The 23,564-nt window shown below is 43.9% G+C and overlaps 1 protein-coding gene across 2 annotated transcripts in view; it reads left to right on the top strand.

The window, feature by feature from the left end:
• The window catches only part of LOC132837100 (histone H4), a 1,051,674-nt gene extending 1,028,627 nt beyond the window's left edge, over positions 1–23,047 (top strand). The window contains exons 1-2 of one of the 2 annotated variants that reach the window (XM_060856793.1): positions 21,404–21,423; positions 22,432–23,047. In XM_060856793.1, coding sequence (XP_060712776.1) covers positions 22,436–22,747 — 312 coding nt within the window. In that variant the 5' untranslated portion in view covers positions 21,404–21,423; positions 22,432–22,435 and the 3' untranslated portion in view covers positions 22,748–23,047. Of the gene's footprint in view, positions 1–21,403; positions 21,424–22,431 lie in introns of those variants that run through there. The other variant, XM_060856791.1, reaches the window with a different exon arrangement.
• Positions 23,048–23,564: the final 517 nt, after the last annotated feature.

Here is a 23,564-nt window from a genome sequence, read left to right as displayed (position 1 = left end):
TGCTTTTCGAATTCTACATTTACCTATCATTTCAATAATGAATGATCAGACTTTTCCCTCCATGTTTTACTAAATAACAAACTTGGGAATGCGGTTAAACTAGCCTTTACAACAATGTCTGCAAATGTGTTGCTGGTCAAAGCACAGCAGGCCAGGCAGCATCTCAGGAATAGAGAATTCGACGTTTCGAGCATAAGCCCTTCATCAGGAATATTCCTGATGAAGGGCTTATGCTCGAAACGTCGAATTCTCTATTCCTGAGATGCTGCCTGGCCTGCTGTGCTTTGACCAGCAACACATTTGCAGCTGTGATCTCCAGCATCTGCAGACCTCATTTTTTACTCTTTACAACAATGTCCCTTATTAAAATGCTTGTGTTAAGAGAAATCGGATTAACTTCCCAAAAGATTATTCCTGCGGCCAATCTCTGTTTATCAAGTATATTGACACGAGGATTACAAATCTAGTTGTGAACATCTGCTGTATGTAACGTCACACCTGTTCGGCCATTTTATGCTGGTGAAATAAAAAAAGCCCAAGTGGCCATTTGTCACCTTAGTCATGGACAGCGACAACCCCAGTACCAGACCCATGGAGTTTAGTTAAGAATAGCATGAAGAGTGGAACATTTAAAGATGCAGAAGACAGTAGCAGTTAGTTACTTGCTGTAATTTGGGAAAAGAGCCCAGCACGAAAGTTTAAAGCTTTTGAGCCAAGACAGATAACTTTGAAAGGAGATAAATAGGCTTGCAGAAAAGAAATATTTAATACACATAAAACAGTCCAAGATGCAGTGCAGAAAACTACAGAAAAAAATGTATAAGGAGGCATCAAAAAAAAGAGGAGAAAGAGGTATTGGAAGAGTAATGCAATGGTTTGAAGAGGTTTTGAATGTAATGTATTAGTAATTATGAGCAGTGCTACAGGAGATCCCACGTTTTAGAGACAGAGTCAGCAGACATCGAGATGTCTGCACAGCTGGTCATCTTGTTACTTCACACCCCCACAGTTTGAAGTGAAATGCAGTGTGGTTGGAGATATAGGCTTGTGAGGTTTAACAGGCGGAGATGCTAAGTACAGTGAGGGCGATAATCAGGCATGGGATTCCCCTTTCAAAATAAAAAGGGGAGAACGCAGCCCCATTTACTCTGCTGGCTCCAGGAGTGACAAGTTGCGCTGGAGGGCGTTTGCTGGTGGGGGATGAATGCGGTTCTATTAATTGCAAAGTCAGAGAACATCAGAAACTTCAGCACTTGGAATGACAGTAAGATGGGTGAAAAATAGGAAAATCAGCAGAGACAGGGAGATGTAAAGGGAGCGGCTAACTTATACATGAGCATGAAGAGAGTTGGGATAAAAGATTCTTTTTTGGAATGGCAGCCAGTGACAAGTGGTGTCCCCCAGGGTTCAGTGTTGGGGCCACATTATATATTAATGATCTGGATTAATGATCTCTCTAATCTTAGAGAGAATGGTAAGGGATTTTAGAGAGAATGGTAAGGGATAAGATTTATGAACATCTGGGTAGGAATAACGTGATCAGGGATAGCCAGCATGGTTTTGTGAAGGGCAGGTCGTGCCTCACAAACCTTATTGAGTTCTTTGAGAAGGTGACTAAGGAAGTGGATGAGGGTAAAGCAGTAGATGTTGTGTATACGGATTTTAGTAAGGCGTTCGATAAGGTTCCCCATGGTAGGCTAATGCTAAAACTTCGGAGGTATGGCATTGAGGATACATTAGAGGTTTGGATTAGGAATTGGCTGGCTGGAAGGAGACAGAGGGTAGTAGTTGATGGATTATGTTCATCTTGGAGCGCAGTTACTAGCGGTGTACCACAAGGATCTGTTTTGGGACCATTGCTTTTTGTTATCTTTATAAATGATCTAGAGGAAGGACTTGAAAGCTGGGTAAGCAAGTTTGCGGATGACACAAAAGTCGGTGGAGTTGTGGATAGTGAGGAAGGAAGTGGTAGGTTACAGCGGGATATAGATAAGTTGCAGAGCTGGGCGGAAATGTGGCAAATGGAATTCAATGTAGCTAAGTGCGAAGTCGTTCACTTTGGTAGGAATAACAAGATGATGGATTACTGGGCTAATGGTAGGCTACTTGGTAGTGTGGATGAGCAGAGGGATCTTGGTGTCTATGTACACAGATCTCTGAAAGTTGCCACCCAGGTAAATAGTGCTGTGAGGAAGGCATATGGTGTACTGGGCTTTATTGGCAGAGGAATTGAGTTCCGGAGTCCTGAGGTCATGTTGCAGTTGTATAAGACTCTGGTGAGGCCTCATCTGGAGTATTGTGTGCAGTTTTGGTCGCCATACTATAGGAAGGATGTGGAAGCTTTAGAACGAGTGCAGAGGAGGTTTAACAGGATGTTGCCTGGAATGGTAGGAAAATCTTATGAGGAAAGGCTGAGGCACTTGGGGCTGTTCTCATTGGAGAAGAGAAGGTTTAGGGGAGATCTGATAGAAGTGTATAAGATGATTAGGGGTTTAGATAGGGTAGATACTAAGAACCTTTTACCGCTAATGGAGTCAGGTGTTACTAGGGGACATAGCTTTAAATTAAGGGGTGGTAGGTATAGGACAGATGTTAGGGGTAGATTCTTCACACAGCGGGTTGTGAGTTCATGGAATGCCCTGCCCGTATCAGTGGTGAACTCTCCTTCTTTATGGTCATTTAAGCGGGCATTGGATAGGCATTTGGAAGTTATTGGGCTAGTATAGGTTAGGTAGGATTCGGTCGGCGCAACATCAAGGGCCGAAGGGCCTGTACTGCGCTGTATCCTTCTATGTTCTATGTTCTATGTTCTATGAAGGGACTGGGGGCATTCTAATGACGTTTGCCCATAATACAAAGTTAGGTGGGCAGGCAGGTAGTACTGAAGAAGTGGGGAGGCTGCAGAAGGATCTAGACAGTTTGGGAGAGTGGTCCAGGAAATGGCTGATGTAATTCAATGTGAGCAAATGCGACGTCTTGCACGTTGAAAAAAAAAGAATAAAATCATAGACTACTTTCTAAACGGTGAGAAAATTCATGAGCCAAAGTACAAAGGGATCTGGGACTGTTTGTCGAGGATTTTCTAAAGGTAAACATGCAGGTTGAGTCCGTGATTAAGAAAGCGAATGCAATGTTGTCATTTATCTCAAGATGGTTGGAATATAAAAGCACCGTTGTGCTACTGAGACTTTATAAAGCTCTGGTTAGGCCCCATTTGGAGTACTGTGTCCAGTTTTGGTCCCCACACCTCAGGAAGGACACACTGGCACTGGAGATTCACACGGATGATCCCTGGAATGGTCTAAAATACGAGGAACGGCTGAGGATCCTGGGATTATATTCATTGGAGTTTAGAAGATTAAGGGGAGATTTAATGGAAACTTACAAGATAATACATGGCTTGGAAAGGGTGTACGGTAAGAAATTGTTTCCGTTAGGCGAGGAGACTAGGACCCGTGGACACAGCCTTAGAATTAGAAGGGGGTAAATTCAGAACAGAAATGCGGAGACATTTCTTCAGCCAGAGGGTGGTGGGCCTGTGGAATTCATTGCCGCAGAGTGCAGTGGAGGCCGGGACGCTAAATGTCTTCAAGGCAGAGGTTGATAAATTCTTGATGTCACAAGGAATTAAGGGCTACGGGGAGAATGCAGGTAAATGGAGTTGAAATGCCCATCAGCCATGATTGATTGGCGGAGTTGACTCGATGGGCCGAATGGCCTTACTTCCACTCCTATGTCTTATGGTCTTAGAGTGTGAGGAGTCAGTGAAAATTGCAAAGGATAGGAGTGTTGCTGAACAAAGAGTTCCTTGACACTGGAGTCGCAGGTAAATAAGATAGTGAAGAAAGCATGAGGTATACATTCCCTTATTGATCAAGGCATTGAGTATAGGCATTAGGATGTCATGTGTAGCTATTCAGGAATTGATTAGGCCACTTTTGGAAGATAATGTGCAATTCTGGTCTCCTTCCTATAAGAAGGATGTTGTGAAACTTGAAAGTATTCAGAAAAGATTTACAAGGATGTGGCCAGTGTTTGAGGATTTCACGTGTAAGGAGAGGCTAAATAGGCTGGGGCTATTTTCTCTAGAAAGTTGGAGGCTGAGGGGTGACCTTATAGGTGTTTATATAATCATGAAGGGCATGGATCGGGTCAATATACAAAGTCTTTTTCCTTAGATATGGAGAGCAGAGCTAGAGGGCATAGGTTTACGATGAGAGGGGCAAGATATAAAAGTGATCTAAGGGGCAACTCTTTCATGCAGAACATGATGCATGTATGGAATGAGCTACCAGAGAAAGTGCCGGAAGCTGGTGCAATGAAACATTTAAAAGTCATCTGGATGGGTATATGAATAGGAAGATTTCAACGGGAAATGGGCCAAGTGATGGCATATGGGATGAGATTAATTTAGGATATCTGGTCAGCATTGATGCATTGGATCAAGATGTCAGTTTCGTGCTGTACATCACTATGACTCTCCATGACTCTCTAACATCATTACAAATCGAAAGTGCAAAAGGCATACCAAGAGATAAATTAACAGAACCGGTTAACGCTGAGAGAAAGATCAAGAGGAACATCTGCCGAAAGAACGTGTGCAAAATGGTGGGGGGATAACTCAGCAGTGAGAATGACCCTATGGTGAGATACCTATAAAGAACATTTTTTACATCAAAGATGAGTTCAAATAGAGACCAACAAAAAAATCAGCAGGTAGTGTAGAGTGAAAAATGGCGGAAACATTCGCAGAGAGAGTCAATGTCAATTCAGAGACATAGAGTAACATCACCAGAGAGAGAGCACCAAGTAGTGATTAGATTACAAGTCCACAACGACCCGCCGAAGCGCAATCAACCCATAACCCTCCATTTACTCCTTACCTAACACTACAGGCAATTTAGCATGGCCAATTCACCTGACCCGCACATCTTTGTGACTTTAAAATATATAACATTTAAAATTTAAAATATATTACATGGAATGACTGTCTGCAGATTTCGTACTTTTTGGGCAAAATGGAATGTATCTGCAAACACAACTCCAATAAATGCAAAATCATCCCAAAGACTTGTATGTGTGTATGCATGCATGAGAGAGAGAGTGTGTGTTTGTGTTTGTGCATGCTTGTTAAAGTGTGTGCGTGATGGAGTGTAAACCTGGGTGAGGGTGTGGATGAGCGTGTCAGGGGGGTGTATGTGTGTGTATGTCTGAGAGAGAGCATGTGTATGAGCGAGGTCTGTGTGACTGTGTGTATGAGTATGAGAGAGTGTATAGTATATTGAGGTCACCTGTGATGTGACATGAACCCAAGGTCCCCTTTGAAGCCATCCTCATGGGTTCTGAACTTGGCTATCAGCCTCTGTTCAGCCACTAGAAATGATTAAACAGTTACACAACACAAATTGGAGAGGGCAGGGTGGGACATGTCTTTCAATTTGCAGAAGATGGGAAGCTCTGGATGTTGTGATCCAGGGCATGCTGGAGGATGTTTGGCTCATGGGGAAAGTTAACCAGACAGTTTATTCCAGGAGATGGTCATTCTCCTTCAGACAGAACCTTTTGATTGGTTCAGTGGATAGCGTCTGGAGGGTGTGAGTGCGAGTCAGACAGGGAAAAGGGATGTGAGAAAGAATTGCAGGGTGGAAGAGCTAACTGGCTGGGTGACGGGAGTAAAAAGAACTTTGGGTAGGACGATATGGTGGTAAGGGACAAAATAGTGACAGGGATTGTCACCATTCTCTGCAGTTGGCATCAGGAGGCCAGATGGCATTAATATCTATCTGACGCAAGATTTGGTAACTAATGTGCTCAGGGCTAGAAAAGTGGAAAAGGGAGGTTGCTGTGGTGTGGTCCAACAATATCAGGAGGATGGAGCTTCTGCTGAAGGCACATGAGAAGTTAGAAGCTACAAAGACAAAGCAGAGCCTCAAAGCTCTGAGCAGCATGGTGGCCCACTGGTCAGCACCGCTGCCTGACAGTGCCAGGGACCCGGGTTTGATTCTATCCTGAGGCGCCAGTCTGTGTGGGTTACCTCCCCGTGCTCTAGTTTCTTCCCACAGTTCATTGACTTGCAGTGTAGGAAAGATCGGCTGTGCTAAAATGTCCAGGCATGTGCAGGTTAATTTGGATTAGTCATGGGGAACTGCAGTGCTGTTGGGTAAACAGGTGGGTCTGGGTGGGATGCTGTTCAGAAGGTTTGTGTGAATTCAATAGCCAAAAAGCCTGCATAGACTATATGATTCTATATTGAGAAATGATTGCCCCAAGTCTGCTGTGACACAGAGTAGATTCCAGTTCATGGGAAACTGACACCACTCCTGGAGAAGGTGGGATTTGTGCTGTCTCTCCTCACACTTTGCACACTACATTCTCTCAACCCCCCAACCTTCTGTCCCCATTCTCTTGCTGTGCTCCACCGTTCTCTTCCCCTACCATCTGTCCCCCCCAGCATTTCTCTTTGCCCCAGCCTCTGTTCGCCTGTCCATTTTCTCTTCCCCCCCCCCACCCTCTGCACTACCCCATTCTCTCTCCTCACACTCTGCATTCCCATTCTCTCTTTCACAAACGCTCTGCCTGCCATTCTCTCTCCTCCTCATTCTCTGCCCCCCATTCTCTTATCCATCATCATCTGTCCGCCCAGCGTTTCACTTCCCCACCACCCTCTGTCCCCCAAGTCCTTCTCTACACCCACCGTCTGTTCACCTGTCCACTTTCTCTCCCTCTCTCCCACCAGCATCTGACTCTGTCCATTCTGTTTCCCATCCACCACACCCCCCCCACCACACTACCCCACCACCCTTTCTCATGCCTCAAGCCCTCTTTGCTCACTGTATCAAGCCCTTCTCAGAAGAGAGAGAAAATGGAATGGTGATGATTCTACCTGCGAGACTGGGGTGCATTAGAAATGATTGATATATAAAATTGAGAATACCTAAAATGTATTCAGAAGCATCAGTAAAGTCTGAAAGCATGTTCAATTCCTTTAAAAAGCTACAGGCATCTTTCTGAAACTTGCCTCGAAATATACAGTTAGGTCACAATTGAGGACAGGCTGTAAGGGGTGAATGGTCTATTCCTCGTCTTGTGAAATTGGTTCCGGTTATGTAGAAGTAGTGTCACAGGGTTGAGGAGAATGGAAACAAACATTTCGATCTGTGCTGATCAGAAATCCTAAATTAATCTCGTCCCATTTGCCTAAATTTGGTCCGAAACCCTTCTTGTTCAGATATCTATTCTGACGCCTTTAAAATGTTGGAATTGTACCAGCCTCCAACACTTCCTCTGGCAGCTCATTCCAAACACATACCACCCTCTGTGTGAAAAAGTTATCCCTTCAGTTCCTTTTAAATTTTCCTCCTTTCTTTCTCAACCTATGCCCCTCCAGTTTTAGACTTCCTCTACCTTGGGGAAACGACCTACAAAAGTTGAGCAGCCAGGCAAAGTGCAAAAGGAAAAAAAAGTTGACCCATATGGGGAATCCGTCAGTTTAGTTCCTTACAAATTATTGTCTTTCACTGTTAGCTGTCTTATTAAGAACATGCAATGTTTTTGTAAATGTTTGTATAAAGGAAGCCACTTTGTAACAGTACATTGGAGTAGCCTGCTGGTACTCTACTCTCCTAGTTAGAACCTAGTTAGTTTAGTTTATAGGTATCAGTGTTATGTTGTAACAGTGATGCTATTAGTGAATAAAGGGACTGACTAAAATTAAACTAAACTAAGAGGTTTTGATTCCAGACTTCTAAAGAGTACAATCTCCGGGATGAACCAAGAGAGAGGCTTTACAGGTCTGAGTCTACAAGAGATTCCCTGGGCTGTCTCAAATCTGTTCTTTAACAATTTGACGCTATGAGCAGGGTTCCAACAAGGGCTATGTTTGAGTGAAACTGGAAAAGAGGAGTTCATCTAAGGGTGAGACCTGAGACCAATGGGTCCACAAGGTAAGATTGTACCTTGATTGCTCTTATCATCATGTGTGACTTGCCCCATTTCACTCTCAGCACCCTGATGGAACCCCTAAATGAGATTGTTTAAAGAGAGTGAGAGACAGACAGAGAGAGAGAGACAGACAGACAGACAGAGAGAGAGAGAGAGACAGAGAGAGAGAGAGACACAGACAGACAGAGAGAGAGACAGACAGACAGAGAGAGAGAGAGAGACAGAGACAGACAGACAGAGAGGTACACAGAGACTTAGCACTTACCCTCTGCAGCTTGCAGAAAGTTTAACCCTTTCAGATTCAGTTTGGATACACATTTATTTGTTGGTGAGTGAATGTGTGTGTTTTGTGTCTATGCCCTGTTGTGATTGGGGTTGGTGGCCCTGTAGTCAGTAATTTTGCAAAGATTTAAAGTAGGTAGGATAAATATGAGTGCAACTCTAGATAAGAAGAAAGCCAAACGTCCCCTAATTGAAATAAAAATTCTGTATCCTAATTATGAGAAACAATTAAAGGAAATATAGAGCAGTGATAAACAGCTCCATTTTGGAATGGCAGGCAGTGACCAGTAGGGTACCACAGGGATCAGTGCTGGGACCGCAGCTTTTTACAATATATGTTAATGATATAGAAGATGGTATTAGGAATAACATTAGCAAATTTGCTGATGATACTAAACTGTGTGGCAGGGTGAAATGTGAGGAGGATGTTAGGAGAATACAGGGTGACCTGGACAGGTTAGGTGAGTGGGCAGATGCAGATTAATGTGGATAAATGTATGGTTATCCACATTGGTGGCAAGAACAGGAAGGCAGATTAATACTTAAATGGAATCAATTTAGGTAAAGAGGCAGTACAAAGAGATCTGGGTGTTCTTGTACAGTCAGTGAAGGTAAGCATGTAGGTACAGCAGGTAGTGAAGGCGGCTAATAGCACGCTGGCCTTCATAACAAGAGGGATTGAGTATAGAAGCAAAGAGATGCTTCTGCGGCTGCACAGGGCCGAGGTGAGACCACACCTGGAGTACTGAGAGCAGTTCTGGTCTCCAAATTTGAGGAAGGACATTCTGGATATTGAGGGAGTGTAGTGTAGGTTCACAAGATCAATCCTGAAATGGCAGGACTAACTTACGCTGAAAGACTGGAGCAACTGGGCTTGTATACCCTTGAGTTCAGAAGACTGAGAGGGGATCTGATTGAGACATATAAGATTATTAAAGGATTGGACACTCTGGAGGCAGGAAACATGTTTCTGCTGATGGGTGAGTGCCAAACCAGAGGACACAGATTAAAAATACGGGGTAGAACATTGAGGACAGAGATGAGGAGAAACTTCTTCATCCAGAGAGTGGTGGCTGTGTGGAATGCTCTTCCCCAGAGGGCAGTGGAGGCCCAGTCTCTGGATTCATTTAAGAAAGAGTTGGATAGATCTCTCAAGGATAGTGGAATCAAGAGTTATGGAGATAAGGCAGGAGCAGGATACTGATTAAGGATGATCAGCCATGATCATATTGAATGGTGGTGCAGGCTCGAAGGGCAGAATGGCCTACTCCTGCACCTATTGTCTATTAATTGTGGAAACTTGGGACCTGGAAAAGTCCTTATCAAGTTCTTCTGACAACAAATTTCAGTAAAGATTGAAGGATGCTCAACTTGGGTCTACAAAGAACAATGCAAGCTTGTAGCCCCCCGATGAAAGCCGAACCCACGTACATGCGCGCAAATGTAACCAACCCTTCTGTGATAACTCAGACCAGCTAAAACTCCAATGTAACTGTATGTATGATACCTGTACCAATACCATTGGAAGTTTTTAAATGCAGCTGCCCAGCTGAAACTCATTTAAACTACTCACATTGCATATCCAAACATCACTCTCGACCATATTGTTATCCTTGCAACACTTCTATGCCAGTCATTGTGAGATGGCACAATTCCATAACCTTGTCCATTCCATCAACTGAACATTGCTACCATGAGATGCTTGTCTGTTCCCTTTTCAAAATGAACCATGCAGATTACAGTATTGAGCACATAGTACAGAAATCACTAAACCCTAAGGCACCTATTGCCATGAGACTGACCACTTATGCCTTCTTGACAGTATCCAATCCAACCTACTGCCACTGACAAACATATTTACATGTTTCCTGTATTCAGTAGCAACAGTAATTAACAAGACAAGCTGGAGAGAAGAAGAAAGATCAAAAATACTACGCACTCCCAATCCTCCTCCTGTTACTTATGGTTTCTTTATTCAAGCTAAGCCCTCTGACCCATGTATTATTTGCTCACTCTTCCATCATTCTAATGCCCTTACCACTTTTCACCCCCCACAATGAGATGCCTGAAGTGGATGATGAATGGAACATCCACCAGCAGGTGAATCAGTATGAAACAACAAGTAGAGGAAAAACAAAATGGGACTTACACAACTTCTTCCATCAACAAACCTGGTGGTCCAGGTTGCTGGGAGGCCTTATTCATTGCTGGGGTATTGAGATGGCCCTGGATCAGATAAGTGATCTTGCGTATGATATCAAAAAACCTGCCAACTCGACCGCCCATGCTTTGAAACTGGTGAACAAAGAGTTACAGGAGACTCAGATGATGACGCTTCAGAATCGACTAGTGTTAGATTTCGACCTTGCTAAAGGAGGAGACACTTGTTCAGTCATTGGCCCGCAATGTTGCGCCTACATTGATGATTTCTTGAAAGACATTTTTGACAGATGTTTTCAACAAAACGGGTCAAGACGCAGGGAAGGTACCTGCCCCACAGTCATCTGATTCATGTGGATGGAGTTTTACTTGCTGGCTATGGTCGCTGTACAGATGGATCCTGTGTGGGATGTACTGATAATCCTTGGTCTTATCCTAGGAATATACATTGCCGTCCGCTTATGCATGAAATGGACCATACATTGCTTTTCACCTAAGCCAAAGAGGAATCTGATTAATCAACCCATGTCTCCCCCTCTACCTCCATGCCTGAACTTCCATACTGAAATCCAGTATTTTTCAGACTCTGCTCCTCTGGACGATGACTCGCCAGAGGAGGCACTTGGCTTATTAAGAATACAAATTGACTGAATGGACTAAGTATACTTGTACAAGTCAAGTAGTTGTCATGAAATAACAAAATAAGGGAATGAGAAAGTTTATAGCCTTAAAACCTGTCTTTAGACATTTAGACTAAAATATAAAGCTGAATTATAGAACACATTTACTGCACTAGAAAGTAGACAGGCAGGAAGGCTCAGAAAAAAGAGGAGATCTCGGAATGCAGAAGATAGGGACATCTGGGCTCACCAAATGATAACGCAATCAAGAACATTTGCCTTATCATCGGTGAATCTGTGGGAACAGGACACCAAGTGATAACATTCACAGTCTGTGTGTTTGATTCTGACCCTGAAACGGAAAAGATTTGTCATTAATGGCAGGAATCTGCCAATTATAATGGATTCTTATTAGCCCTTGCAAGCAGGGCAGACAGAGAGAGAAAAAAAAATCTTTGTTGTCTTGAGAGTTCAAAAGGACACAAGAGGGAGAGACCATTTTAGTGCTGAGGCTATTGGAGCCTGTAGAAAATTAACACTTAGTGCTTATCTGCGATGGATTGAATTTAACTGCATTTTGGGTCTCTATGATGCTATTGAGTAGCCATTACCAGTTATTAAATACAAACTCTGCAAAAGGTAATATTAATGAAGCTTTAACTTACTTGCTGTTCTTGCAGACCACTCTACAGACCTTACAAACTGCCCACAGTCAATTCTAACTAAGCAGATCTTATGTCTTATTTGAATTTGAATCACAATCTTGAAAAGAGTGTTTAATTCGAGACTAATTATTCATTTTAAATATGACCTTGCAGTAACATTTCAGCCTTAGGTACAGAATGATTCTGTGCTTAAGATAAAAAGCAGGAATCTGCTCCCAGCTTAAAATTATTGTAAACCTAACATTGAGGAGATTCTATCACAATCTGTCAGGAAGCCATTTTATGTCAAAAGTTTGCCGCCTTTGTTTTATGAAATGGCTTCTTAGCAATGATATCAGACATGTGAGCTGTGCAAGGTTACTTTATGACATCTTCCACTTAATTTTGACTGGTACTTCTATATAGGAACATATCTAGCGAGCAGATGCTTAACTCAGCTAGGTATGTTTTTCCTACCCGATGGAGAGCTCAAGGCCTGTAGGAGTGATCAGTCAAGCACACACAGATCTGTCAATTAACTTTTCTTCCTTACGAATTATTGTCTTTCACTGTTATCTGTCCAATTAAGAACATGCAATGTTTTTGTAAACTTTTGTTTAAAAGAAACTGCTTTGCTGCAGTACACCAGAGTAGCCTGTTAGGACACTTGAAGAGATGATACCCCATTCTCCTGGGTTATTAGAACTCGTTAGTTTAGCTTATAGGTATCAGTGTTATGTTGTAACAGTGATGCTATTAGTGAATAAAGGGGATGACTAAAATTAAACTAAACTGTCTATAAGAAGTTTTTATTCCAGACTTTCAAAGAGTACGATCTCCAGGACGAACCAAGAGAGAGGCTTTACAGGTTTGAGTCCACAAGGGATTCCCTGGGCTGTCTCAAATTTGTACTTTAACATAACCACCCGAAGCCTGGAGGAAGAACACCTGTCAGGGCCCCAGCTATTTCCTCTCTCCTCCCCTAGCAACCTGGGGTAAATCCCATCCAGTCCTGGGGCTTTGTCCACCTTCACCTTTAGCCTACCCAACACATCTTCCTACTTATTTCAACATGATGCAAAGTAATCAAGCTTCTACCTCTAATCTCAATAGTCATCATATTCCTCTCCTCCGTGAACACTGATGCAAAGTTATGATTCAGAATCTTCCCTCACTTTCTCAGGTTCGATACATGGCCTTCCTTCCTTGTCCTATAGTGGACCAATCCTTTCTCTAGTTACCCACTTGCTTCTTATATAATAAAAGGCTTTGGGATTCTCCAAAATTCTGCTTGCTGAAGAAATGTCATGACCGTATTTAGCCCACTTGATTCCTACTCTCCCGATATTCCTCCAGGGTCCGTTCTGTTCTTACCTGCCTGGACCTTATGTATGCTTCCCTTTTCCTCTTGGTAAGTCGTACAATTTCTCCTGTCATCCATAGTTCACGATTCATGCCTTTCCTATCCCTTGCCTTCAACAGGACATGCCTATCCTGCACTATCTTCAACCTATCTTTGAAAGCTTCCCACATATCAAATGTGGACTTCCCTTCAGACAGCTATGTCCAATCCCCATTTCACAGTTCCTTCCTAATTTTGATATAATTGGCCTTGGCACAGTTTAGTACATGTCTCTTAGGACCATACTCATTTTTGTCTAAGAGTATACTAAAACTTACAGAATTGTGGTCACTGTTCCCAAAGGAATCCCCACTGCAAATTCGACCTCCTAGCCTGGCTCGTTCCCAAACACCAGGTTCAATATGGCCCCTTCCCTCGTCGGACTATTGACATACTGCTCTAGAAAACTGTCCTGGACGCTTCTTACAAATTCTGCCCCATTCAGACTTCTGGCACTAAGTGTATCCCAGTCAATGTTGGGAAAATTAAACACAGGTGAGGTGCCAGAGGACTGCAGCATTGCTCGTGTTGTCCCCCTGTACAAGAAGGGTAGTAGGGATATTCCGGATAACTACAGACCAGTGAGCCTGATGTCAGTAGTGGAAATGTTGCTGAAGAAGGTATTCAAAGATAAAATCCATTTATATTTGGAAAAGAAATGGGCTGATTGGTGATAGGCAACATGATTTTGTACAGGGGAGATCGTGCCTTACCAACTTAATAGAGTTCTTTGAGGAAGTGATCGAGTTATTAGATGATGGAAAGGCTGTACAGGTCATACACATGGACTTTCGTAAGACGTTTGATAAGGTTCCCCATAGTAAACTAATGCAGAAAGTGAAGTCACATGGTGTGCAGGGTGTTCTAGACAGATGGATAAAGAACTGGTTGAGCAACAGGAGACAGTAGTAGTTAAAGGGAGTTTCTTGAAAAGGAGATAAGTGATCAGTGGTGTTCCACAGGGATCAGAGCCACGGTTCGTATGATCAGTAAGTTTGCAGATGGTACGAAGACTGGTGGAGTAGCAGAAAGCATAGGGGACTGTCAAAGAATACAGGAGAATATAGATAGACTGGACAGTTGGGTGGCAAAGTGATAGATGGAGTTCAATGCAGGCAAATATGAGGTCTTGCATTTTGGGAAGTCTAATTCGAAAGCGAATTATACAGTAAATGGAAGAGCCTTGGGAAAAGTTGATGAGCAGAAAGATCTGGGAGTTCAGGTTCATTGTACCCTGAAGGTTGCTGCACAGGTGGGTAGAGTGGTCAAGAAGACATACGGTATGTTGACCTTCATTGGATGGGGTATTGAGTATAAGAGCTGGCAGGACATGTTAAAATTCTACAAGACATTGGTTCGGCCGCATTTACCAAACGGATGTGGACGCTTTGGATAGGGTGCAGAGAAAGTTTACGATGATGTTGCCTGGTTTGGAAGATGCTAGCTATGAAGGGAAGCTGAGTTGGTTAGAATTGTTTTCATTAGAAAGTAGGAGATTGAGGGGGGGACATGATTGATGTCTACAAAATCATGAAAGGTATAGACAGGGTAGATAGAGAGAAGCTTTTTTTCCCAGGGTGATGCGTTCAAGGAGAGAGGTGAAAAGTTTAAGGGGGATATATGCGGCAATTACTCACAGAGGGTGGTAGGTGCCTGAAACGCATCGCCAGCAGAGGTAGTAGAGGCAGGCAGGTAAAATCATTTGAGATGCCTCCAGACAGATGCAGGAGTAGGTGGGGAGCAGAGGGATAGAGATGCTTAGGAATTGGTGACAGGTTTAGACAGTGGATTTGGATCAACTCAGGCTTGGAGGGCCAAAGGACTGCTACTCCACCAGTCTTCGTGCCATCTGCAAACTTACTGATCATACGAACCGTGGCTCTGATCCCTGTGGAACACCACTGATCACTTTTCTCCTTTTCAAGAAACTCCCTTCAACTACTACTGTCTCCTGTTTTCTTTGTTCTTTATTACATTTGCCTTCCTAACTGCCAACTGAACCTGCCTGTTAACCTGAAGAGAATCCTGAACTCGGACTCCCAAGTCCCTTCGTGCTTCAGATTTCCGAAACCTTTCCCCATTTAGGAAACAGTCTCTGTCACTATTCTTCTAATCCCATTGCATACCCTCCCACACTGTCATCCATCTGCCAACCGAACCTTAATAGGATCCTGAACTCGGACTCACCCCCGAGGACCTTGTTTGTGCTTCAGGCCTGGCAGCATCTGTCCAGAGACAGACAGAGAGAAAGCGGGGTCAACGTTTCGAGTCCGGGACAGCCGTCCTTCGGGAGAGTGGCCTTTGGTCTTGATGTGCCGCTACACAATTTCTTGTTCACTCCCACCTCTCTGTCTGTGTGTGTATTTGTGATTATGATTGAGTTTGGCGAGTCCCGGAGCCGGCCCTGTTGTTTCTCTCTCCTGAAAGGGTTGTCCCTTTAAAGAGTCTTTCCCCTGAAGCAGCTGCTAACGGTCACTTGGGGCACGAGGCGGCCGTTAACCGCCATCTCGCGCGGGGCCTGAAGCTAAAATGGCGCCGGGGCCACGCGGGAAGGAAAAGCGCCGAGGGAGAGCGGACTGTGTCAACATGTCCCGTTCCCGAGGGTCAAGATGGTGGTTATTGGGGGGTGGAGGGGGACAGGAGACATTCCCCCTCCCAGTGAGGTATCTTGTACAAACCGCGAGGTGTCTCTCTGTGTGCTTATCCATGACTTGCTTTAACTCTGTCGAATAAGAGTCGGAGGCTGAGGGGTGACCTTATGGAGGTTTACAAAATTATGAGGGGCATGGGTAGGATAAATAGACTAAGTCGTTTCCCTTGGGTCGGGGAGTCCAGAACTAGAGGGCATAGATTTAGGAGGAGAGGGGAAATATATAAAAGAGACCTAAGGGGCAACTTTTTCACGCAGAGGTTGGTACGGGTATGGAATGAGCTGCCAGAGGATGTGGTGGAGGCTGGTACAATTACAACATGTAAGAGGCATTTGGATGGGTATATGAATAGGGAGGGTTTGGAGGTATATGGGCCGGGTGCTGGCAGGGGGGACTAGATTGGGTTGGGATATCTGGTCGGCGTGGACGGGTTGGACTGAAGGGTCTGTTTCCATGCTGTACATCTCTATGACTCTATGACATACGGGGCAGTTTCTTTTAAAGAGAGTGGTAGGAGTGGAACACACTGGCAGGGGTGGAGATGAAGGCAGATACGATAAGGCTATTGAAAGGACTTTTAGGTAAGGAAATGAATATGCAAGAAATGGAGGGTTATGGACCAAGGGCAGGCAGAAGGGAGCAATTTCATTTGGCAGCATGTTCTGCACAACATTGTGGGCTGAAGGCCCCAGTCATGTCCTGTGCCAGTCTTTGTTGAGATTTAATGCAGTGTATATTTCGGATGAAGATTTATTCAAGTTGATTGAAACTGGGTAGAATGCATTTAGAATATAGATTAAATAGGTAGAAACATTTATTTCATCGGTGGTGTTTGACTTTGAAGATATCTGGAAATGGAGCTCAATGTGAGTCTGACTCCATCCAATCTGACTGTGGAAAGGATGTTCTTCACTCTGATCACAGTAACATACCTGCTGTTTATTCGAAACAGCTGGTTATATTTGGCTCTGTACCGAGGGAATATTACATTGTCTTAGTTCTTTGAGTACTGGAGGAAGACAGAGGAGAAACCCCCTGTAATTCAACATCAGCTGTGATTGGCAACATCAATGTAACATTCAGTTAATGATCATTATGATTTTTTATTTAAAGCCAGCAAATTAAACAGAACCATGGGTCTGATTCCACTCCTGTCCAAAGGTGCTCCTTCTCCATTTTTTCTTAAAATTCTAAGACCAATTGAATGAGATCCAGAAACTAAACAACATCCATACAGGTCCGTGAATGGACTACCTGATGTAAGTGGGTATGTGGATATGTGAGTTCAGTTATTGATCTGTACCTGTCAGTTCCTGCTTGGTGAATGTGAGAGTGTAGTTATCAAATTGTAACATTCATTATGTGCTGCAAATGTGTTGCTGGTCAAAGCACAGCAGGCCAGGCAGCATCTCAGGATGCTGCCTGGCCTGCTGTGCTTTGACCAGCAACACATTTGCAGCTGTGATCTCCAGCATCTGCAGACCTCATTTTTTACACATTCATTATATGGTCAATATGTTTACATATTCACACAGCAGAGACTGGCAGGGTCCAATTGATAAGTATTGAATCATAAAAAATAATACAGCATAGAGGGGGCTATTCAGCCCATCTTGTCCATGCCAACCCAAAGACACCCAGATGCCCTTTCTCAACCCACCTTCCTGTCACAGCGCATAGCCTTCCAGTTTACAGAACTTGATATGCAGTTCCATGGATTTTTGTTTAAAAGAGTTTAGGGTCTTTGCCTGCGCCACCATATCAAAGTTAAAAATCACACAACACCAGGTTATAGTCCAACAGGTTTACTTGGAAGCACGAGCTTTCGGAGCACTGCTTCTTCATCAGGTGATTGTGGAGTGTAAGATTGTAAGACACAGAATTTATAACAAAAGTTTCCAGTGTGATGTAACTGAAATTATATATTGAAAAAGACTCAAATTGTTTAAGTCTCTCCTCTTTAAAAATCATGACCACCAAATCAGGCAGCGAATTCCAAATGCCCACCACTCGGCATAAAACACATTTTTCCTCGTATATCATCTAATTCTACAGCCACTTAGTTTGAATCAATGATCCCTGGTGTTTGAACTCTCTGCCAAAGGAAACTGGTTCCTCTCATCTCTCCCTCTCACTATTTTGTGAAAAATCGTACAACACCAGGTTATAGTCCAACGGGTTTGTTTGGAAGTACTAGCTTTCGGTGTTCTGCTCCTTCATTAGTAGCTTACGATTTAGTATTCCTTAATCATGGCACCTATGTTCCAAGGAATATAACCAAAACCTCTCCAATCTCTCCTGATGGCTACAATTCACCAGCCCTGGCAACATTCCTCTGCGCATTCTCCAGAGCAATGACTTCCTTCCTGTGATGTGGGGACCTGACTGCACACAATATTCCAGCTGTAGCCTCCAGTGCCTTATACAGTTGCATTATTATATCCCTACTTTTGTATTCCATCCCTCTTCCCATGAAGAAGAGCATTCCACGTGTCTTCTTTACAACCACATCTATCTTTAGGAACCTGTGTACTTGCACACCAAGATCTCACTATATTCCCATTTACTGTTTGACTTCCCAAAATGCATTCCCTCACACTTAGAGCTGAACTCCATCTGCCACTTTTCTGCCCACTCCACCAAACCATCAATGATAGATTTGGAGTTTACAGCTATCCTCTACACTATCCACGATGTGGCCAATTTTTGTGTCACCTGCAAATTTCACAAATCTGCCCATCACATTCAAGTCCAAATCCTTAATGTATAAAACAAACAGCAGAGGTCCCAACACTGAGCCATGCAGAACACCACTTGAAACAGCTTTCCATTCACAAGAGCAGCCATCAACCATTACCATTTGTTTCCTGTAACTAAGCCAACTTTGCATCCAAATCATCACATTACCATCTATCTCACAGCTTTTTGGACCAGTTTGCTGTGATGATGCTGCTCCTTAACAATCTTGTAAAAGAGACAGGCTCCAAAACGTCTGACTTGATGGGTTTTAGGGCCATTTTGATTATAGCTAACAGGTAATGCTTCAGGCAAAGGGCTTCCAATTTTTTAAAAATAACACTTGTACAATGAAAGGGGAGTGGCCCAGTTTTCCCAGCTCAGCTTTTCTCTGGTTTGATTTGGTTTTTGCCTGTCTGGCTGTTGACTGAAAGCAGTCAGACAATTGAAAAAGCTGTTGAACCCAAAGCAAGTCCATGCTGGTACTCTTTCTCTCTGACATCTCTCCAGTAAGACACTGTGTTGGTTTTACCTTTTTGTGCCAAATGGTGTTTGTGGGGATTAAGTGTTGGGAACAATATCATTAAGTTCGTATAATCTGTTGGGTTTTTGGATAGGTTAACTTATTTAGCATTCTGTTCTCTTACAAGACATAGGAACATTTGTTTGTGTTTCATTTGATAATCTTGTAAATCAATTCTGTTTTGATCAGCTACATTACCCCTGGAATATCTGCGTTACACCTGCTTAAAACAATTAGCAAAATTAGGGTCCAGGCTACTTGAAATGATTTGAGGGGATCTGATATGGTCTATACCACTTTGGAGGCTCTTTGCAGGATTTGTTCTCTCGTTCTGATTTGGGATTAGGGTTGCTGGACTCTAAGGCAGCGAGTGGTAGGTGTTAGTGTCTTTTGTTCTCGGTTTTGAATTCAGTTGGTTTAAACAGTGTTTGGGAGAGCCATAACTCTTTCAGTCAACAGGAGTTTTCTGTGAGGGTGGAAGAAGTGATTTTGGGTCTTTTATAAAAGGTAATTAAGGTTAACTACTCGAAATAGTGCACAAGCTGGGATTGAGGTTGAACCCTTCCATGAGGAAAGGAGAGGTAATTACAGTAGTAGCTCAGCATTTAAATTTGTTGGAAACATCAGTATCTTCAGAGATGGCTAACATTCAATGGAAAATTCAGCAACTTGAGTTAGAGGCAAAACACAAGGAAAGGGCGACAGAAATGAAATCTTTTGAATTATGATTAAGTGCAGAAGAGAGAGTGAGGAAAGAGAGTAAAGGAGAGAAAGGAAAGGAAGAAAGAGAGAGTTTGAACTTTGGAAATTGGCACTTCCTGAATTAGTGAAAACTCATGGGGAAGAACAGAGAGCTATAACAGCAAGATTGGCAGCTGAAATGGCTGATGGTTACGAGTTGGTCCATAAGTCAAAAATTGGCTTCCAAAACCTATTTCAATCCGTGAGGGATAGAAGTTGAGGACAAGAAAAACCCTCACATGGAAAGGAATAGATCTCTGAAGATCATTAAGTATGACTTACCACAGGGTAAAAAGGAAACCCTTGAAGGGGAAAGAGAAGTTAAAAAGCTCTGGTGTTTTCACTGCAATACAGTAGGCTACATAAATCAGTGTTGGTGGGTTAGGAAAAACACTGGGAAACCAGATGTAGGAAACAGGGTAAGCCGGTGAATTTTGTTGGAGTGGTAAAAGAAAGCACAATGGAGGCTTGAAAGCTGCACCAGAATGTACAAGCTGGTTGCAGGTGCCAGATCTTCTTAAACCATCCACCTCTGAAGGTAAAGTTTACTCGGATAGGCCAGGTGGATCAGGCAAAATGGTTACAACATTAAGAAATACAAAGATCCTCTAAATTTGTGATGCTGAAAGATGAGGAGATATGCACCTCCAAAGGATTATTGCCAGAAAATGGTTCTAGCAACGGGAATTCACATTGAGACAAGAAATGCTTAATTGTGAGAAATGAGGTTAGAGTGTCCAGTGAAGAGTGGAGAAGTTGTGGTAGGCATATTGGACAAACTCTCAGCTGGGAATACAATTTATCCTTGCTAATAATATTATTGATTTATCAGTAGGAGTGCTGCCTACTGTGGTTGCAAAGCCAATGGAAACTCAGGCAACGGAATTATTGCTGGACATATATCCTGGGATTATTCCTGACTGTGTGGTGACAAAGTCAGTCACCAGTTGAAACAGAAGAGAACAAGAGTACAGAGAAGAGGGTAGAAGTGAAATTAGCAGAGACACTGTTGGATCAGATGGTTGAGATAAACGAGGAACAGACAGATGATAGAGTAGACATGTTTAGCTTAAATCTTAAGCAAATTTAAAGCAATTGTATCAAAAGGCATGGTGAGAAAAACTCAGACTTTTGCAGAGATTGTTTGGAATTCACATTTAATTATCATCTGTGTCTGAGAACTATTCATTAAAGGATTAATTCTGTCCTTCTCAGTCACGGATAAAGTCCATGTAAATGTGCTTCATCGAGGTTGGATGATTTGAGCTATAGGGAGAAGCTGAATAGGTTGGATCTGTTTTCCCTGGAGAGGGACCTTTTATAGGAGGTTCATAAAATCACAATGGGCATGGAGAAGTGGTGGAGGCTGGTACAATTACAACATTTAAAAGGCATCAGGATATGGATATGAATAGGAACGGTTTAGATGGACATGGGCCAAGTGCTGGCAAATGGAACTAGATTTGGTTAGGATACCTTATCAGCATGGACGAGTTGGATCGCAAGATCTGTTTCCATGCTGTACATCTCTATGACTCAATGATTCCTTGTGGTCACCAACAGGACAGGAGTTGTGCCGCGCTGCACCTTGGCATTTTCATATGATTCGATACCAATTGAGTAAGACCAAGAAATTGAGCAATAACTGCACAGCTCTATGAATGGGACTACTCACCACCGGGATGCTAATATAGTCCAATTTCCAACTCCTAATATACTACCTGTTGGAGAGAGGAAAAACGGCGCGATACCTCATGGTTTTACCAAGACCCATATGTTTGTGCTTTTAGAGGAGTATCTCATTCCTACAGTCGGTCTGCGGTTCCACTATTGATTGCACACTTTCAACAAACAGTGAGGAAACAGAATGAAATTTCAACAGGGTTCAGAAGATTGCAAATCACAAGAATGTCCCACAGCAGCTTCTTCCCGCTCTGCCTCCCACACACAGCCCGAGAAAGGCCTCTCTCTTCCCCCCCAGCCCGCTCACTCCAAGTTCCGGGACCAGTTCCTGCTCCGCTCGGCCTCTTACAAACAGCCCCCGGTTCTCCCTGAACTCACCCCGAATCAATCCCGGTCTCGGAGCCCCCTCTGTGTCCCAGGCTCCCATCCCGATGTGCTGCGGAAGGAGTCTGCTGTTCCCTCGCTTCCCTGGGCGCAGTTCTCTCCATTGCGGTCTGTTTCAAACAAACCTCTTGCACTCACTGAGTAAATGCTCCTCAATGGCAGCGCTGGGGGAGGGTCTCACGCATGCGCTCCTCTACTCAGAAACAAGTCAGCTTTGGGGAGAAAAGTTTCAGTCCCCAGATACAGTTGGGGCTGGAGTGAGCTGGAGGCGGAGGTGGATGATCAAAGCCATTTCCCTGCTCTGAAAATGTGTTGCTGGAAAAACGCAGCAGGTCAGGCAGCATCCAAGGAGCAGGAGAATCAACGTTTCGGGCATGAGCCCTTCTTCAGGAAGGGCTCCTGAAGAAGGGCTCGTGCCCGAAACATCGATTTTCCTGCGCCTTGGAATTTGCCTGACCTGTTGCGCTTTTCCAGCAACACATTTTCAGCTCTGATCTCCAGTTCTCACTTTCTCCATTTCTCTGTTCTGTCTGTCACTCAGTTTCCTCTCCGGCCCCGCCTCTCCCTCTCTGTCAGCTCTTTCTCAGTCAGTTCGGGCCGGGCTGTATAAAAAAGGAAGGGGCGGCAGCTCGGCTCTCATTCGGCAGCGATTGGAGTGAAGAAGCGTGATGTCTGGAAGGGGTAAAGGAGGCAAAGGCCTGGGAAAAGGCGGAGCGAAGCGGCACCGCAAAGTGCTCCGTGATAACATCCAGGGCATCACGAAACCAGCCATCCGGCGCCTGGCTCGCCGTGGCGGGGTCAAGCGCATCTCGGGCTTGATCTATGAGGAGACCCGCGGGGTGCTGAAGGTTTTCCTGGAGAATGTGATCAGGGATGCGGTCACCTACACTGAGCACGCCAAGCGCAAGACGGTCACCGCCATGGATGTGGTGTACGCTCTGAAACGCCAGGGCCGCACTCTCTATGGATTCGGCGGCTGAGGATAAACACCCCCTTTTCCATGGAACACAAAGGCTCTTTTCAGAGCCGCCCAAACCCTCCAATAGAGAGCGGAGACCTGAGGACGGGGAAGGCAGCGCATAAGGAGGGGATAGTGTAACGGTTCTTTAACGTGTCATTTGTCGTTTTGCCCAGACACCGATGTGGTACTAATGCGGCATTTGTATTTCATTGACCCTTCCCAAAACGACAGTTTAATGATTTTTGATGCTGGGACGCAGGATTTTTTCATACCCTGCTCTGTCCATGTGCCTGTTACAGACCGTTCATGCGGCCGTTAAGTTGTGTTTGGGCTGAATTTAACCTGGTTGAAATAAAATATCGATTCGGTGAGCTTCTGTAATTTTATCGTGGAACAATTTCAAGGTCTGCAGTGTTTTAGATTGATTCTCGGTGGGTAGACGTTCGGCTGTTCACTTTGTCTGGGCTTTTTTAAACCCCGCCTTTCCTCCTGCCTGTTACAGACAGATCAGGCAATAATCCTGCATCTTGTCTGCGCTGACTCCTAACTAGGCTTTAATCGATTACTATAAAGCATCTGAGTTGCGAACGAATGGTGTAATGTGTCTTAATATGTTATTTGATTTCAGGGTTTGAAAGGGTGAATTCGGCGGGCATTTTGAAATTGACCAACTGTCATTTCACATTATCCAATCAACCTCCAACAATTCTTTTCCTGCCTTTCCTGTCCCTTCCGGAGCTGTTTCTCTGTGGGCTGAGGGACAGGGCTGTATCCAATCCCAGATCTAGGGCGGGCTCTCCATTCCCTTAAATAGGCAACACCGCAGCAGCCTCAGC

The sequence above is a fragment of the Hemiscyllium ocellatum genome, chromosome 49, assembly GCF_020745735.1.
Source record: "Hemiscyllium ocellatum isolate sHemOce1 chromosome 49, sHemOce1.pat.X.cur, whole genome shotgun sequence".
Lineage (NCBI taxonomy): Eukaryota > Metazoa > Chordata > Chondrichthyes > Orectolobiformes > Hemiscylliidae > Hemiscyllium > Hemiscyllium ocellatum.
This window is presented reverse-complemented; position numbering and strand designations above follow the sequence as displayed.